At 38.9% G+C, this 18,987-nt stretch overlaps 1 protein-coding gene across 1 annotated transcript in view; it reads right to left on the reverse strand.

The window, feature by feature from the left end:
* The window catches only part of VRK1 (VRK serine/threonine kinase 1), a 47,773-nt gene that overhangs the window by 3,625 nt on the left and 25,161 nt on the right, over positions 1-18,987 (reverse strand). The window contains 2 exon segments of the mRNA XM_055418505.2: positions 1,934-2,024; positions 17,745-17,923. Coding sequence (XP_055274480.2) covers positions 1,934-2,024; positions 17,745-17,923 — 270 coding nt within the window.

The following is an 18,987-nucleotide window of genomic DNA, read 5'->3' on the forward strand; positions in this document are numbered from 1 at the left end:
TGAACCCCTGGATGGTTTTTTTTTTTCTTTGCAAGAAGCAATAATATTTTACTATCTCAGGTAAAATTTCTCTCATTTATGAATATCTAGATAGCAAAATACCTTAACCAGCCTTATATTTTAATGGAGAAAAAGAATTACAATGGGAAAATAACAGCATTTAATTAAAGCAATTCAGAGTTTATACAAATAAAAGAGAATCTATTATCTTCATTTTTTTAACATCAAAAAAATCTGGATTGTTCTTAGTGATGGAGTCTATTCTCTTGTCATTAATAAATAAAGATACTAATATATTTTCTTACAGTAAAAAACCATCAGTATAAGGATCTTAAACTAAAATTTTAGGTATAAAAAACACTTCATAATTAAAGTCAAACTGAAAATCAGCACCAAAACAAATATCTCAGGTGCTCGTTAAGCAAAGTTCAGGGAACAAACGACCCTCAGGCATGAAGGGAGGCAGAAGGCTTCCCCAGGCACAGCTGGGAACTGGCTTCGGTCTACATGGGTATCAACCTTACTATAACTACGTAGGCCCTCTCCTAAACTAAAATTGCCCATGTTAAATATAAGGGATTTCTTTAGGTAAAAATACTGCTTGATCGTTATAAACGCTCCTTAATTTGGCTCCCAGTCACCATCGTAGCTCTCGCCACTAGCCTCTGGCTGAGATATACTACCATGTATTGCTCCCCGGGACGCCTCACTTCCTAATAAGATAATGAACAAGAAGGGCGGGGGGGGGGGTGCACAAACAGGAGGGAACGGAAGACGGCAGCAGAAAAGTGAGAGGCACTGTTTCAAAGCCTTTAGCTTCCAGAGTGATGCTACACACTCCCTCTTCAGATGTCCCAAGGATTCTCTTGGGCAAATTCAGATAAACCTAAGGACGAACTATCCATAATATACAATGAAGAAAATGATCGTAAAATCAGGGTGAAGGTGATTCTCTCTCAAAGTCAATTTTTGCTTTCCACAAACATGCACCATGCTGCTTGTCAAAGGGAAGGAAAAATACAGCACTGGCCTGGCTCTACAGGGCACTGACACTTTGAGGAAATTTTTTCCCAAAATAAGCCTTTTCTTTCAGAAATCAGAAACATTTCAGGGCCAACAAACTAATAAATAAAAGGCAGAGAGACAGGAGAGAGATTTGGGGGTGGAGGGGTGAAGAATGGTACTGTAGCCAGCTCTGAATCTCTCCTCACCGAGGCAAGTAAACCATCTCTCATGAACCCTGGAATATTCTCCCTGTTTTCTGAGCCCCACAAGTGTGCCTACACACCCCAAGCTGGCCATTGACTAAGCAGACCAAAGTCCAATCTCGTCTTGCCCTTTGCAGATGCTGCCTTGCTAAGGTCACTTCTGGAAGCCACACTTGAAGTGCTCTCAGCACCAGTGTAAGAGTCACTGAAGAAATGACTTTATACTCTGCTTCCTGATTCAAGAGCTTGGAAAAGCAATGATTCGAGGCTTTAATTCCTTGCAGCCCAACTTGTTGACAGAAGAGTTGGCAGACCCTGCGGTAAGCCATGTACTAACCACCTGACCTGCCATGCCCCTTCAAGCCCAGAGTTCTGTGGTTAAGTGTGGGGAGATGGACAGAGAGCAGCCAGAGAAATAAGTGTTCTGGTCTCCACGTCTAACCCTTTCACAACATTCTGTCATGTAAATGCTCTGTGTCTTGGGCTCCATATCTGCAAAACGAGACCAACTCCTGGTCCCAGCTTCAGGATTACTGGAAACCTGATGAGAGTGTATAACACAATGAGAGAACAAAGGACAATGTGACGGATGGTGTATGAGACCTTCTCTTAGGTTTCAAATTATACAATGAGAATGTTATGACCCAAACAGTCAACCCTTTATTCAGTGGGAAGAAATTAAGTTTGCGTTTATTATGTAAGAACTAACAGACCATTCAACTTACGGGTTTGTGCGGCCTCTTCTGTCTGTTTACCCGAGCATTCCATGTCTTCAGCACTAGATTCTACACTTTGCTCAGCTTCTTTCTTTCTCTTCTGACATATAAAAATTAAAAGAAAGAAAAAGAAATGTGGCATGATGGTTAAGGAAATATACAAGCTTACCAGATATTAGCATAAATGTATCTATACAGGATTGGGTGCACCAAAACATACAGAGAACACACGCAGCTTCATGGGTGAGGGTCACCTAAGGAAGGGGTAAGGGATGAGAGAAAATGCAGTTAGGAGAAACTTTACCTATACAGTTAGCCTAGGAGTGGGTACATTTGCTATATACACCTTTTTATGCTTCATATAGTTTATCATTGAAAGTCATGTTTTAGCCACCCAGACTGACTATACAGAAACCCTTTTTGAAAGCAAAGTGTTTTACAAATTTGATACCACGGCTTGCTTAAGCCAACGATACCTACTTTTGCCATTTTACACTGAGTGTGTGTGGGGAGGGGGGGAGGTCGGGGGCGGGGAGTAAATTCATTTAATAGGAAAATATATACCTGGTCCATGTATTACATCAGTGGTTATACCCTATAAGTTGGTTGGAAAATTTTATTCATTAATCAACAATGGCAAACTTCCAATAAATAGATTTTTTTTTTTAAGTTTAAGAAGGCCATAAATCTTACTGTAAAGAAAGTCTTAAAAATATAGTGCTTCTAAAACTTCGGAAACAAAATGGATTTTCTGATACTCTCTCAGGCCTTTCCTGTTTTCTATGTACTTCCTAGTCAAGTGTTATTAATACTTAGGAGCTAATGCCTACATTCCATCACAACCCATTCTTTCCAAATGTTCATATAACTTATTTTTCTTACTTTCTATCACAACTGAGTTTCTACCTAGTTCAATACTGTGTAAAACATTTTAAAATTCTTTTTTTTACTTTCTTAATTTTATTTTTTATTGAAATACAGTTAAGTTACAATACTGTGTTAGTTTCAGGTGTACAGAAACCGATCAGCTTATTTTTTTTAATGGAGGAAAACGACAATGTTGGGGTGGCCTCTGCTGTACATCAACACGAATCAGTCATAATCGTGTACATTTGTTATTATTGAGTCGCTAACTTGTGTCTGACTCTTGTGACCTCACAAACTACAGCCCACAGGCTCCTCTGCCATGGGTTGCCATTTCCTTCTCCAATCGTGTGTGTGTATCCCCTCCCTAAAATTCTTAACACCTCTGTATGTAGGTATACCTAAAGAAGGACATTACTAATGAATCGAAAACTGTATTTTTCATACAGCTTTATCCCATGTAGTCTCAAATTTAAATGCGTTGGAATCCACATCAGAACTCAGAGCTTCTCTCCGTTTCCTAAAGTAAGTTTGTAGCATTTAGGAAATCATCTGATACCTCCCAAATCTCAGAGATCACAGCACATCAGAAGGTCCTCGTTTATATCTTCCTAACAATTAGTTTTAAGTTAAACTTTGTTGAAAAAATCATTTTCCCAGTTTCAGGCCGTACTGTGTACAGCTATGGAAGAGTATATATAATGCCTGCTGACAGGACACGGCTCTTCTTCCTAATGGCGAGCACGGGTTCCATTCCACAGACAACTACAGGGAAAGCACAACTCTATTCAAACGACATCATCTTAAAACCGCCAAATGGCCAAAACTGTTGTTATCTATGTGTCACAGTCAATCCCACTGCTCCAAAACATGCTGAGGGTGGCTGTGGAAAGATGAGAACTCAGACACCCACCACGGTCCTGAAGAACACACGTTACAAATATAAAAATAATATCCTGACTAAATCTTAAGAAACTTTCAAAGGCATTCATTTAGCAGATTTGTATATGGAGGTATTGCTTCTCAGAAATAGCTGGAAGAGTGGCCGTAACTTCATATAAGTGATGAGAGAAGGGGAGAGTGCCTTACATCTTTCTTTTCCAAAGTGTTGCTTCATGATTACCATCTAAAGCCTGCTGGGCTGAACAGATTGGTTCGATAATTACATACAATAACTGCAGTGGGCAGGTAACCCTCAGCTGGCACAGGGCAGCTCCCCTGTGAGAACTTCCATATGCAAACTGCACTGATGGAGTGCATTAGGTACCTCTCCCCTGCCGGTGCACAGGCCTGATTAACGCCAGCCAAGACTCCAAGGTTAGCATGTCAGCAGATTTGTGATGCATTAGGCAGGAATAAACACAGACACTTTTGTTCGTTCGGACCAAAATTAAGGAGGAATATTTCAGCACTATGTTGCTTTCCATACGGGAGAGAATGCATTTTCCAGTTTTAGGAGGGCAGATTTTTAAACGCTCATTATAAAGGGAGCTATCCAATACGTTCTACCCAAGAACCCAAAGCATTCATCTTGTTTTCAAGCTTATTTAATAAGTAGGAGCTTTCTTTATCCCCATGCAGGTAAATTACAGAGGAATGAAAATCAAGACAGTATTCAACCAACGAAAGAAACACCTGTGTTTGAGCAGGATGCACTGGGGAAAGCACTGAATTTCATGAATCCATGCTCCAGTTGGGTGTCTCTTGCCCAACTCTCCTGACAATGCACACAGTAAGGATGGAAAGGACCAACGGTCTACAGACTAAGACCAATTAACAACAACAACCTTCACGCTCAAGAGTATCTAACTATGCTACTCATTTTACAAGGCAATGAGTAAACTTCCTAACGATGCGCTGCCAGCTTCTTTCTCCTGATATCACCAAACGCTTCACTTTGTTACCTGACAGCATCCTGGGCTTCATACAGTGCATTATTTTGGTTCTCTGTGAACAGAAAACAACTTCACAAAATGTGCTGAGCTCTGACTTTGACATATTCCATATCAGGTCTCACAGGTCCCTTTCTTTACGTTTATAAACAAAACCAAAATATTACAGGACATACAAGAGTAATTCATAAGCCTAGGATAAGGCTTTCTTTTAATTCAGCGTGGCTAAAATATCTTTTAAAAATTACGTTTATTTCAAAGGGCATGAGTGCATACAACACATTGTATTTCTGAAGTGCCTAGATATGCTAGGCTGCTGCTGCTGCTAAGTCACTTCAGTCGTGTCCGACTCTGTGTGACCCCATAGACAGAAGCCCACTAGGCTCCCCCTTCCCTGGGATTCTCCAGGCAAGAACACTGGAGTGGGTTGCTATCTCCTTCTCCAATGTGTGAAAGTGAAAAGTCAAAGTGAAGTCGCTCAGTCGTGTCCGACCCTTAGAGACTCCACGGACTGCAGCCTACCAGGCTCCTCCATCCATGGGATTTTCTAGGCAAGAGTACTGGAGTGGCTTGCCATTGCCTTCTCCGTATGCTAGGCTACAACTTAGTTAATTAGCAGCTTCTCACCTCTAATTTAAAAACAGGAAGACAAATCAGCTAGATGCATTGAACTGATAACTTACTAACAGTCTAACTGAATGGAGACCAGTTATAGACTTAAAGCTGTTTTAAGGGAAAAGAGAAGAAGTCTTCAGAGACAAAAACCAAGGACCAATTCTTTGCACCCCAACTCAAAAATACAAAGATCACCTCTAAATGCTTTCAGCAGCATCTAAGAGAAGCCAATCAGATTTATGTTTACAGCAAAGCAGATGCATGCTCAAGGACTGTTGTAGGGTTTTTACCTCCTTATTACAAAAGTCATAAATGGGACTTCCTGGTGGTACAGTGGATAAGAATCCACCTGCCAGTGCAGGGGACACGGGTTCGATCCCTGGGTGGGGAAGATCCCACATGCTGCAGAGCAACTAAGCCCCTGTGCCACAACTACCGAGTCCGTGCTCTAGGGCCCGCAGGCCACAACTACTGCGTCCGTCTGCTGCAACTACTAAAGCCCGCGTGCCTACAGCCCGTGCTCTGCAACAAGAGAAGCCGTGACAGTGAGAAGCCAGTGCATCCCAACTACAGAGTAGCCCCTGCTCGCTGCAACTAGACAAAGTCCATGCACCACAAGGAAGACACAGTGCAATCAAATAGCAACAATTTTTTAAAAATTACTGTTCCCTCCCTTCCTCATAGGAAACCATAATTTTAAAAATGTTTATTATAGAAACTTAGAATGCACAGCTTAAAATGTTTAAATGTTTGGGATTGCACATGTGTCCAACAAAGAACTCCACACACAAACATGAGATTGCAACACACAGTTAATCTTACTGGACTTCTTTGATTAAGGCCACTGAAATCATCAGGCAAATGTAGACACTTTACAAATTACTATTATATTCCTTAATAGTAGCCGGAAATAGAATATTTGTTACTAGCGGTAACTAAAAGGAAAAAGAGAGAACGCATCTTCTATGACTGTAAAGAAACTTATGTGCTACACCACAATATTTGCAAAACCAGTGGGTCTTAGTTAAATTTCACTATCTAGGCAGAAAAAACAGGCTGGGACAGACGAAAGCTGGGAGAACCTGTTCAGTATTTCAATCTGGTAGGGGTAAGGCCGTGAGGACTCAGGGCTCGTTCTTATCAGAACTTCCTTCCGCAGGACCATACTTCCTCCCATGGGACTTTTCAAAGTGACGTGGTGGTTACCAACTGCGGTGCTTTCATTGTAACAGTCCCCTTCCTGGAGAGCCAGCGAGCACTTACATTCATGTGCCCCTGGCCAGCCACTGCCCATGCCCACGTTACCAGCTCCCCCACCCTGGACCCTCCTGGGGGCAAGGGCGCCTGCATCATGCATGTTACACGTGCATCCGTATCTAGGGGTCTGCACCTGTTGAGCAACTAGTCCACTACTACTGTAAAACAAAGAGCCGACGATGCAAGCCCCTCAAAAACCATGCAAATGGACATTAAGTAATTATAGCAATGCTTTGAGAAAAAGCAGGAAAAGACCAGACATAACGGAAAGGAGAAGAGATGAAAAGATGGAAGGTGGGTTAGGCAATGAGTCAGTGGCTTAAGTGAAGGGCACATGAATTTAAAGAATGGTCTAAATGTTACAATACATCCAAGTGATTTATTATTTTAAATGAGTCTCTGTGTAAAAGGTTGTGATAAGAAAAACACATGCTATAATTTCCTTCCACGGTAACCCTGATTCTACTGGGAAAGAGGCAGGAACTCCATCATGTATTCTCTAAGCACCTACTGCATGCCAGGCTTCCCTGGTAGCTGAGCTAGTAAAGAATCCGCCTACAATGCAGGAGATACCAGTTTGATTCCTGGGTTGGGAAGACCCCCTGGAGAAGGGACAGGTTACCCATTCCAATACTCTTGGGCTTCCCTGGTGGCTCAGATGGTAAAGAATCTGCCTGCAATGTGGGAGACCTGGGTTTGATCTCTGGGTTGGGAAGATCCCCTGGAGGAAGGCATGGCAACCCATTCCTGTATTCTTGCCTGAAGAACCCCCAGAGGAGCCTGCAGGCTACAGTTCAGGGGGTCACAAAGAGTCAGACACAACTAAGCAACTAACACTTTCACTGATAAGTTATTTCAGAGTTCCATAAATGAGTCCAATGTAATCCCACATATATAGAATTTCTCTCTGTGACGTATTAATCCATCTGTAAAGTGACACAGGCAACACGACATGGTCAAACCCTGCTTTTCCTTACATGGCTAACAAAATGTGGAGTATCTACATCCTTCACCAGGTCAAGCTACCACACTCTCACACCATGAAGAATGAAGCATTGCCTGTAATTACATGAAAATGGTGCAGCAAAGATCATTGCTAACTCATGAGTTAGCAAATAAAACCAATGCATCTGTAAACTCTGTCAGAATAAACAAACAAGTGGAAAGATTGCAACCAGGTGGCAAGCACACGTGGCTGCTCGCTCTATGGGCAACGTACTTTTTAGCAAACGTCCACTTGCTCATCCGGAGCAAATATGTGTTACTTCTGAAGACCTAGAAACGAGCTGCTGTAGGGATCTACAGTCACCCACACTCCCAGAAAAAATACAGCCACTGAGCAGATGACGAGCTGAAAAACAAGCAAATCTGGTCACGTGATCTTCAGGAGCACTACATGACGGAGAACTGACTCTCATCAAGTAACACCGGCCATCGCAACAGGATATCCATCTTCCACAGTGTGGCAACAATGGTGTTTGGAGACTTGATCGTCACTCACATCACAAGCACCACAAATATGATCAAACTTGGGATCACTCAACAACTGAGAGCTGTATCCAGACATTCAACAAGCAAACGTCTGAAGACTAACACACATGCCAGTATTCTCTTCTGTGCTGGAATTAATATGACTTGAAGCTTCCATGACCTGTACCATTAATGTCAAAGTCACGGTGTTTCAAGGGCACCTTACAGGGAGAGGCAAACGCACAGCTAGTGATGCTTTAACTGTCTTTAATATTTTATATCTAAAACCACGAGGAGATTTTCAAGTGCCGTGAGTTCCGCGTACGAGGAACAAAACTATATAAATGCATAATAATAATAATTAATGGTTGTATGGCCCTGGACAATTCACCTAACTTCTTCTGATTTTCACTTTCATCATTTGTATGCAGATATATCTCGTATCAGTGCTGTAAAGTATATGCAAAATAACGTAAAAGTACTGATAGACTACAGAGTTAGTACATAAATGTTCAAAGGAGACCCAAGGTTGCAGCACTGAGCACTATCAAGTCCCCTGGGTAAATTTCAAACTAAGAATTAAAAGCACAAGACGCAAGCTGTAATGTTGCAAACTAAAGAGGCCAATATTTATAAAAATACATATTTCAATGAAAATCAAACCCTCTCTATGTACTGGTAGGGAATTAAACGCTCTCAAGGCATACATGAACAAGTTTCTTAAAAATAAACCAGGCTTCATTAGCGTTCCTATTAAAAACAGACTGCCTGACCTCCCCCCACAATACATCTATGCCACAACATTCTAGTCCCTAAACACTGGTGAATGGTGAACACAGAATCCTCTGGCATCAGAAGTCCTCTGCTTTACATCAACTGCCTAGGTCCGTTAGTATCAATCAACAGCTTTAGGGAAGAAAGTTAACTTCAAACCCATTAATTTAACCATTTTTAATATGGGTGAGCTATGGAGATCTATTTTGGAACCTTTATTTCACAGCAATTATCATCTTCTCTCTGTTGCAAAATCAACTTTTACCCATTCCCCACCATTTACTATTCCAAACAATCAACGTGAACACACATGCTCACCAAGTCAACGTAAGCCAGTCTTCATCCACATCTGCCCGATATACCTGATGGCATAAACTGAACTTTAATGATACATGATCTTAGTTCAAAAGGTGTTGAAAGATTCAAATAAAAATTATTTCATTTGAATCTTTATTTTCTTGACATCAAGCCACCAGAAAGACGTGAGAAAATGTAGTCAGTGAAACAACAGCATTAATGTTGCAGTTAACATTTATTGATTAATTTATCATGTGTTCAGCACTGTGTCTAAGTACTTTCTAAATCGCATTTAATCCACACAACAATCTTATGAGCAAGACAGGCAATAGTATTATTTCCACAGAAAGATAACTTTTAAAAAACTCATCCCTTATTAAAAATAAATTCACACAAATGTTTACTATAATTCCTAAAAACTAGTCATGTTATCACAGAAAAATGGAATCTTGGTCTAATACAGTCTTTTGAGATCTAAGTTTTGAACATATCTTACAAGCATATCTGTTTATTACGTCCAAAAATAAATCTCCCTACATACCACTCAAAGGACTTATATGATGCCAAATTTCCTTTTCTATCTCTTCCAATAAAAATTAAAACATGGCATGTATGAATAACCGTCTATGAATACAAACTGGTCATGAGGCTGATAAGTGCTAAACCCACTCCAGTGTTCTTGCCTGGAGAATCCCAGGGACGGGGGAGCCTGGTAGGCTGCCGTCTATGGGTTCACACAGAGTCAGACACGACTGAAGTGACTTAGCAGTAGCAGCAGACTTAAATGCCCAATATCTGCTTTGTCTATTTGCAAAAGGAATGCTTTCCATGTGGAAGCTAGAATTCTAAGATACTCAAATTTTGGTTGGCAGTGGTTTTCAGCTATGCCTGCACAACATAATCACCTAAAAATCCTGAGGCCGAGGTCCACTCCCGTAGCTTGTGGTTTAATTGGTCTAGGGTGTAAGCCAGGCAGTGGAATTTTTAAAAGCTCCCAGGTGGTTTTAATATGCAGTCAAGGAGGCCACCCCCTGCCTTTCATCTGCACTAGAATCATCTGAGGCACCTGTGCTATGGTGCCCTCCCAGATCACAGCATGCAATATATAGCTGGAGACTCCACTGCGAAAGAAAACACAGTCCTCCCCTCAAAAAGAAAACTTATAAAGTAAACTGGAGGCTTAAAAAAGATTTTGATGATTAAAGAAATGAGAATTTTAAAAAAAAGAAATAACAAGGAAACCAGATAGCTAATAAGCAGAAAAATAATCATTATAGAACTTATAAGTATATTAGCAATTTCAAAAACCACAGACAGAGTTGACAACTAAATGACATGAAGGAAGGTCTGGGATGATTATAGATGATGCAAAAGAAACAGACTAAGAATTAAGTAAGCAGTTAGACATGTAAGATGTGTATGTTCTCTACACAGTCAGATGCAACCACAAACATCACTGAGGTAAGTGGAGGAACACCTAAATAAATATAGAGGTATACCATATTCATGGAACAGAAAGGAATATTGTGAAGATGTCAGTTTTTCCCAAAAGTCAATGCAATCTCAATCAAAATCCCAGAACTATTTTTGTGCAAATTAGTAAAATTTATAGGTACAAAGGGCCAAAAATAGAAAGACAATTTCAAAGAAGAACAAAGCTGAAGAACTTAACTATCAAATATTACCACAAAGCAGTAATTCAAGCAGGGTGGCACTGACACAAACCCAGAAGAGCAGGCCAATGGCAGAGAACAGGGTATCGAAAAACACATCCAAACACGTGTGGCCACCTGTAAACCAGCTTCCTGCTCTAGGGACACTATGATCTTTTTAGTGAACGGTTCAGATCAGCTAGATAACCAGAGGGTAAACAACCACCAATTCACACCATTCACAAAATCAAATTATGTTAAAATAAATTACAGACCTAAGTGAAAAAGACAAAATAAAATTTCTTGACAAAATAATGATTGTGAACAAAATCTTTCTAGACTAGAATACACAAAGCACTAGCCATAAACACACACACACCACAAACCCCTGATAAATTAGGCTTCATTAAAGTTAAGAACTTCTGTTCATCAAAGATGTCATATTAAGAGAGTGAAAAGAAAAACCACAGACTGTATTAAAAAAATGTGCAATACATATATTATGTGTATACAAAGTACTAAACTCATCCAATCAAAGAAAAGCAGACAACTCAGACATCTTTTAATGGACCTGAAATGCACTTCACAAAAAAAAAAAAAAGGTTAATCAAGACTGATGTGCACACGAAAAGGTGTTCAAAATCAATATTCCCAAGGATATGAAAATAAAACCATAAAGAAACACTAGTAAACATCCGTCAAAGTAGATAAAATTAACATAACGCAATCACTAGTGTCAGTGAGCAACTGAGACTCTCCTAAGCTGCTGGTGGAGGAGCAGAGTGGACACAGCCTTGGCAGGATCTGCTAACGCTATTAAGAATACAAAGACCCTACGCCCTGGTAACTCTATTATGTACACACCCAGCTTGAATTAACTGTATGTGTTTCCTAAAAGAATGTATAAGAGTGTTTTTAACAGTATAATTGCAATCACTGAAAACTGGAAACAATGCATATATCCATGAACAGCAGAAGAAACAAATGAACCATGATACATTCATACAACAGAGCACTGCTTGCGTGCTCAGTCACTTCAGTCGTGTCCGACTCTCTGCGACCCCATGGACCATGGTCCGCCAGGATCCTCCATCCATGGGATTCTCCAGGCAAGAGTACTGGAGTGGGTTGCCATTTCCTTCTCCATAACAGAATACTATACAGGAACAAAAACCAAAGACTTTTGCTACTTGCAATAGCACAGAAATTCGAAATACAAATGAATCAAAGACTCAAAAGTGTACAAAACATATGGTGGTACTGCTAAGTTTTTTTTAAATAGCAAAATGAATTCATTATGTTAGAAGTCATAATGTTGGTTATTCTTAATGAAGGGGTAATGGCTGAGAGAGGTTTCAATGAATGATCCACATCTTGATTTAGGGGACATTTAAATGCATGTGTTCACTTTTGTGAAGCTCAAATTTCTCACTTATTTGTGCACTGTGCTGCACAGGTAGGGCTTCCCTTGTGGCTCAGCTAGAGAAGAATCCACCCACAATGTGGGAGACAGACCTGGGTTCAATCCCTGAGTTGCAAAGATCCCCTGGAGAACGGAAAGGCTACCCACTCCAGTATTCTGGCCTGGAGAATTCCATGGACTGTATAGTCCAGGCAGTCACAAAGAGTCAGATACGACTGAGCGACTTTCACTGCACAGATAATCTCACTTAATCAAAATTTAAAAAGTTAGGGACAAAAGATACTTGACAAAATCCAACTAAAACAGTCAAAGTAAAGAAATCAATAATGGGATTTACTGATATAATGAAATTTATTGATTTATTAAGGACAGAAATGCTAGGGACCTAAGAGAAGCAAAAGATATTAAGAAGAGGTGGCAAGAATACACAGAAGAACTATACAAAAAAGATCTTCATGACCCAGATATCCACGACAGTGTGATCACTCACCTAGAGCCAGACCAGATATCTTGGAGTGCGAAGTCAAATGGGCCTTAGGAAACATCACTACGATGTTACATCACTAGCTATTTCAAATCCTAAAAGATGATGCTGTGAAAGTGCTGCACTCAATATGCCAGCAAATTTGGAAAACTCAGCAGGGGCCACAGGACCGGAAAAGGTCAGTTTTCATTTCAATCCCAAAGAAGGGCAATACCAATGAATGTTCAAACTACTATACAAATGCACTCATTTCACATGCCAGCAAAGTAATGCTCAAAATTCTCCAAGCTAGGCTTCAACAGTACATTAACTGAGAACTTTCAGATGTGAAAACTGGATTTAGAAAAGGCAGAGAAAAACAGAGATCAATATGCTAACATCCGCTGGATCATCGAAAAAGCAAGAGAATTCCAGCAGAATATCTACTTCTGCTTCATTGACTATGCTAAAGCCTTTGACTGTGTGGATCACAACAAACTGTGGAAAATTCTTAAAGAGATGGAAATACCAGACCACCTGACCTGCCTCCTGAGAAATCTGTATGCAGGTCAAGAAGCAACAGTTAGAACTGGACATGGAACAACAGACTGGTTCCAAATAGGAAAAGGAGTATGTCAAGGCTACATATTGTCACCCTGCTTAATTAACTTCTATGCAGAGTACATCATGAGAAAAGCTGGACTAGATGAAGCACAAGTTGGAATCAAGATTGCCGGGAGAAATATCAATAACCTCAGATATGCAGATGACACCACCCTTATGGCAGAAAGTGAAGAGAAACTAAAAAGCCTCTTGATGAAAGTCAAAGAGGAGAGTGAAAAAGTTGGCTTAAAACTCAACATTCAGAAAACTAAGATCATGGCATCCGGTCCCACCACTTCGTGGCAAATAGATAGGGAAACAATGGAAACAGTGAAAGATTTTATTTTCTTGGGCTCCCAAATCACTGTAGATGGCGACTGCAGTCATGAAATGAAAAGACACTTGCTCCTTGGAAGAAAAGCTATCAGAACAAACCTAGACAGCATATTAAAAAGCAGAGACATTACTTTGCTGACAAAGGTCCATTTAGTCAAAGCTACGGTTTTTCCAGTAGTCGTGTATGGATGTGAGAGTTGGACCACAAAGAAAGCTGAGCATGCAAAAATCGATGCTTTTGAACTGTGGTGTTGGAAAAGACTCTTCAGAGTCCCTTGAACAGCAAAGAGATGAAATCAGTCAATCCTAAAGGAAATCAGTCCTGAATATTCACTGGAAGGACTGATGCTGAAGGTGAAGCTCCAATACTTTGGCCACCTGATGTGAAGAACTGACTCCTTAGAAAAGACCCTGATGCTGGAAAAGATTGAAGGCATGAGGAAAAGGGGACGACAGAGGATGAGATGGTTGGATGGCATCACCGACTCAATGAACTTGAGTTTGAGCAAGCTCCGGGAGTTGGGGGTGGACAGGGAAGTCTGGCGTGCTGCTGTCCATGGGGTTGCAAAGAGTTGGACACAACTGAGTGACGGAACTGAACTAAATGGGATTTATAGGGAAAGGAATTCTTAGTAAACACCAAATCCACTTAGATATAGATTTAAGAGCAAACTACCATTAAAAAACAAAGAAATGTATCAACTGCAACAATCTAGATTTATATAATTAAAATACAGTTTCTGCTATTCTATCATACAAAAACAGCTAGACAGACCTTCACCAACTTTAGACGGTATATTTGGGGCAATCTGACTTCAATTATAGGCTACACGGTATAAATTTAATGATGCTGAGGTGTGATCACATCAAAGAGACAGAAGTTGTCCACCAGAGCAGCTGCAGGCCACTGATGGGAGCTGGAAGACCTTTCTTTGCTCTTGTTCAGTTCTCTGTACCATGGTCCAGGCTGAGTGCCAGCAGGAATTTATTTATTATTTATTTAACAATGGTTAATGATTTTTCAGAGGAACTACGGAAAGGTCAACTAGCATCACATAACTTGAGAAAAATAAAAAATTGCAAAGTGGAAAAAAAGGGTACTTGGACATCACTTACAGGGAGCAACAATACATACTGCTTGAAAATTAAAAAAAAAAGTTAAAAAAATACAAATTGCAGGCCCATGCTCTAGACCTAGTCAGCAGATCTCCAGGGATGAGACCCAAGAGATTCTAATGAACAGCTCTTTTTGTTGGCTTGGGCAAGCAACTTAATCAAAACATTATAAAAAAAATAGCTAATGGAGGTTAATTAATACAATTAATTAGACATTAATACATGTCTTTTAACTTGCTGAGTTCTTTCCAGTAAATTAAGCTGTTCTTAACCCAGATGGGACAGGGAGAAATTCTTTAAGGACAGAACTACATGTTATTGATCCCTGTAGCCCCAGGGACCTAGCCTAGATCAGGTACATAAATTAGACCTTACACATAATTGTTGAACGGTGATCTAAGAGTACACAATGAATCCAATAACTGTTGGAACTATACTGACAGATTCTGAGTGTCAAGTTCTAATCAACAGTTGAAATCTTTGGCTGCAGTAATTTTTAAGGAGAAACTAATACTTAATATCTTTCTACTTCAGCTTTATGTCAAACCCAAATTCTGTGCTTTAAATAATACCCTTAGGTTATTGAGACCAAAAATATTTACAAGTGGATACATTCATATTTCACTACAGTTTCCAAATTTACTGTACCAAAATCAAGCATGGCTGTAAAATACTAGATAGAAGCCTTGCTTCATTTCACTGCTGATCAATTCTTACAGGTTTAAAAAAAAACAACTCTTATCTCTTAGGAATATAAAGAGAAATATACACTGAATTGATTAAACTCAGCCCTTTCAGAGATTTGCTGCTGCTGCTACTGCTAAGTTGCTTCAGTCGTGTTTGACTCCGTACGACCCCATAGATGGCAACCCACCAGGCTCCTCTGTCCCTGGGATTCTCCAGGCAAGAATACTGAAGTGGGTGGCCACTGCCTTCTCCGTCAGAGATTTTAGTGTCCTAAATACAAAGAATGTACACTTTTATTTAAGTTTTTAAAAAAATTATGACAGAGGAAAAGAATAAATATTCAATTATAAGGATTAATACAGCTTCTATAATGAAGATTATACTCAGCTCTGAAATTCTGAAAACCAGAGCAAAAAAAAAAAAAGAGGAATTTCAACCAAATACACGTTCCTAAAAAAAAGATGGAATATACTAATTTCTCAGAGAAGAAAGCTTTCTCTTGTTGGAAGTCCTCAGACTCAAAAGTTGAATGAAGCTCTGTTTTTATCTGTTTTAGATGTGGTATATTTACAATTTATTTGAAGAAAGTGTTCTGATGCTTAAAAATAAAAACTAATTCTTCCACTTTACAAATAAAAAACAAAAGGCTAACAAAATCAACAATTAATCTACAGTTAAATGCCTAACAAGCAGCTTCAGGATCTTACCTAATCTTAACTTAGATTAATTTCTTTTCAATACAAAAACAGTCCTGTACCAGTTCTGAGGTGGGGAAAACAAAAAAGGCAGCAAGCCAATGAAGGAAACCTAACAGTTCAGCTTTTTATTCATGTTCTTCCCCTAAATGGAGCTTTATACATGTAGGGGATGATCTAACAAGAAATTTCCAGCTTTCTGAACTATCCAAGGACACAAGAGAATTATAAGGTCACAGATGTTAGCTCTGCAGCAGACTGACCTATTCAGCTGTAAAGTCAGCCAACCTGGGGAAACAAAATTTTCTCCAGCATGTAGTTACAAACAACAGTGATCTGCACAGGGAAAGGAGATGGCACTGGACAAGTTCTCAGGACAACAGAGATCTTTATTTTTCAGTCAGCAAAATTTTACAGCAAAACACTACAGAAGCCAGCTATAAATATTAATGCACAAAAATCTGTCCTGAGCAAGATGTGAGCTGTATGTTTATACATATATGCAAATTCCAAGTTTACCACCTTCCTGAAAAATTCCACTCAGTCTTCAATTTATCCTCTTCACATTAAACTGGATACGGTTTTCCTCGTGGTCATTGACCACAAAAATGGAATAAGGTGCAATTAAGACAAAACTTTTGAAAGCAAGAAGATGTATATATAGATGCATACGTATAATTCCAGATTCTGTGATGAAATTATAAAGAAATCTACTGTTAGAAAAAAGTCAAATTTATGATCCAATTTCAAAATTCCTATCTCCTCTGTAAATTAAAAAAATTATGAAAAACTTTTAATATGCTGCTTATTTTAAAGGGAGAAAATCTGTTTTTAACTCTTTATCTCATAGTTTGGAATATGAAACTTCCAAAAAATCTACTGGAATTTACAGAGTTAATGACAATTAAAAGTCAATAATGTAAAAACATATTTTTCTTCTAAAAGTAGTCTTCCTTTTTCATATAAAAGTAACTAAGACAATTTCAGATTAAAAAAGGAAAATGTTAATAATTATTAAAAATAACCAGTAAGATAATGCATACCTTAAAACCTGAATTTTAAAGTGATACCAGGGGTTATCTACAAGTCTGTACAATACTTCTAACCATAGGTTTATTATTTACCATTTCTTTCCAAAAAAGGAATCCTCTTATATACAGATACACAGCTTTATGAAGTGACATTTCTGTAATAAGAGCAAACTAATGTTCAAATGGGAAATATACCACACCAACAAATAAGGAAACTTTCAAATGTAATTTTCAAATGATAATTTTTCAAAACCAATTTTCAAATGGCAAATACCTGGACCACACCAATGAACAAGGAAACAGAGAAACACGGGATCAGCCAAAAGGGGTGACCGGGAGAAAAGGACACACAGCATGTGAATTGAGCGCCCCACCCAAAGTTCTCTGAAAGGACAGTAGTGTCCCAGGGAAGACTCTGTCAGGGAATTTCTTAACTTGCTACCAGACATAAGAAATACATACTCATTTTTCTAAAACCCTCTATGTATTTTTCCATATCAAAAGAGTTTGCTTTTATATAATGATGATAAATATTTAACTGCAGAGCAATCTGCTATTTTCTTTACTGAGCTACTGGTTTACTTGCCTATATTTGTTGCAAACAGTCACAGGAAACCCAAAGGAAAATTCAATAACAAAACTCACCTTTGCCACTGGTTTTGCTTTCAAACTTCCATTCTCCACAACAGTGAGGTCCAGCTTGCCATCATCCTTACTTCCTATAGCTTTCAGTCCTTGCAAAAGAATATCTCGTAACTTTTGATAAAGAGGTTTTTCGACATAATCCAGTAATTTCACTGTTTCCATGTACTTAGCAATTTCATCTAAAAGAATAACACAATTATTTTGTAGTTTTTATTATAAATACAACATACTTATCTCTTCTAAGAAAATGATCCACAACTACAGTAACATTAGAATGCAAATATATAGCTTGTTAAATACGTCTTTCTATCATGTCTTCATTGAAAGTACGCTTTTGAATTCAGGAATTGTCAGAGAAGTCAAATAAAAAAATGTACTTTTAGATACAATGCAAAAAACATCTTTTAATTCTGACAGTAAGAAAGAAGACAAGCTTAAAATTTAAATATATATAAAAACAATTACTAAATAAAGTTAAAGCTACTTTTTATAAGGACCTATTTTAGGTCCATATATATTATGAAGTAAAATGTGCTTAAGTACAATAAGTATCATAGCCAGAATATTTTTTTTTTTTGGCACAGAAGCCATTAGTTCTACAGAAGACAGCTGCATTTTTTGGGTAAATGAAAAATAAAACATGAAAAACAGGTTGAAAAAAAGAAATACAAGCAAGGCCCGGTTGTCCCATAAAAGAGAAAAACCAACTTGTGAATGATAAAAGGTCTACTGTACACTGAGGCAGAACCGAACCCATAAAAAGAAATCTTACTAGTCAAGATCAACACCTAAAACACCCATCTAAAAATCCATCTTTGGGTTAACGACTCACATGTATATGCCCAGTCCAGCCTTTCCACTGACCTCCAGACAGTGAATATCCACTGACTTCCACTGACTCATATACTGGCTCTGTAACTGGCATCTCACATTCCAACCAAACCCAAAATCCTGACCAACCCCTGAAACCTGCTCACCCTGAGGTTTTCTCTGTCTCAATTATAGAAAGTCCCATTCTCCCAGCTCCTCAAATCCTCTTCCCACATCCAATAAATCAAGACATTATGTCAGTGCTACACACACAGTCATTCATTCATTCAGACATTTTAAGGACCCACCACATGTCAAGCATGATTCTAAACACTTAGGTACGTGAGAAAAAAGAAACGAAAATCCCTCCTTTCAACTTTCTTAGTGTGATAAAGGGGATCTACAGAAAACCGAAAGCAAATGTCACCAAGTG

The sequence above is a fragment of the Moschus berezovskii genome, chromosome 21 (genome assembly GCF_049115385.1).
Source record: "Moschus berezovskii isolate FMDL1 chromosome 21, NW_MosBer_1.0, whole genome shotgun sequence".
In the NCBI taxonomy this organism is placed as follows: Eukaryota; Metazoa; Chordata; class Mammalia; order Artiodactyla; family Moschidae; genus Moschus; species Moschus berezovskii.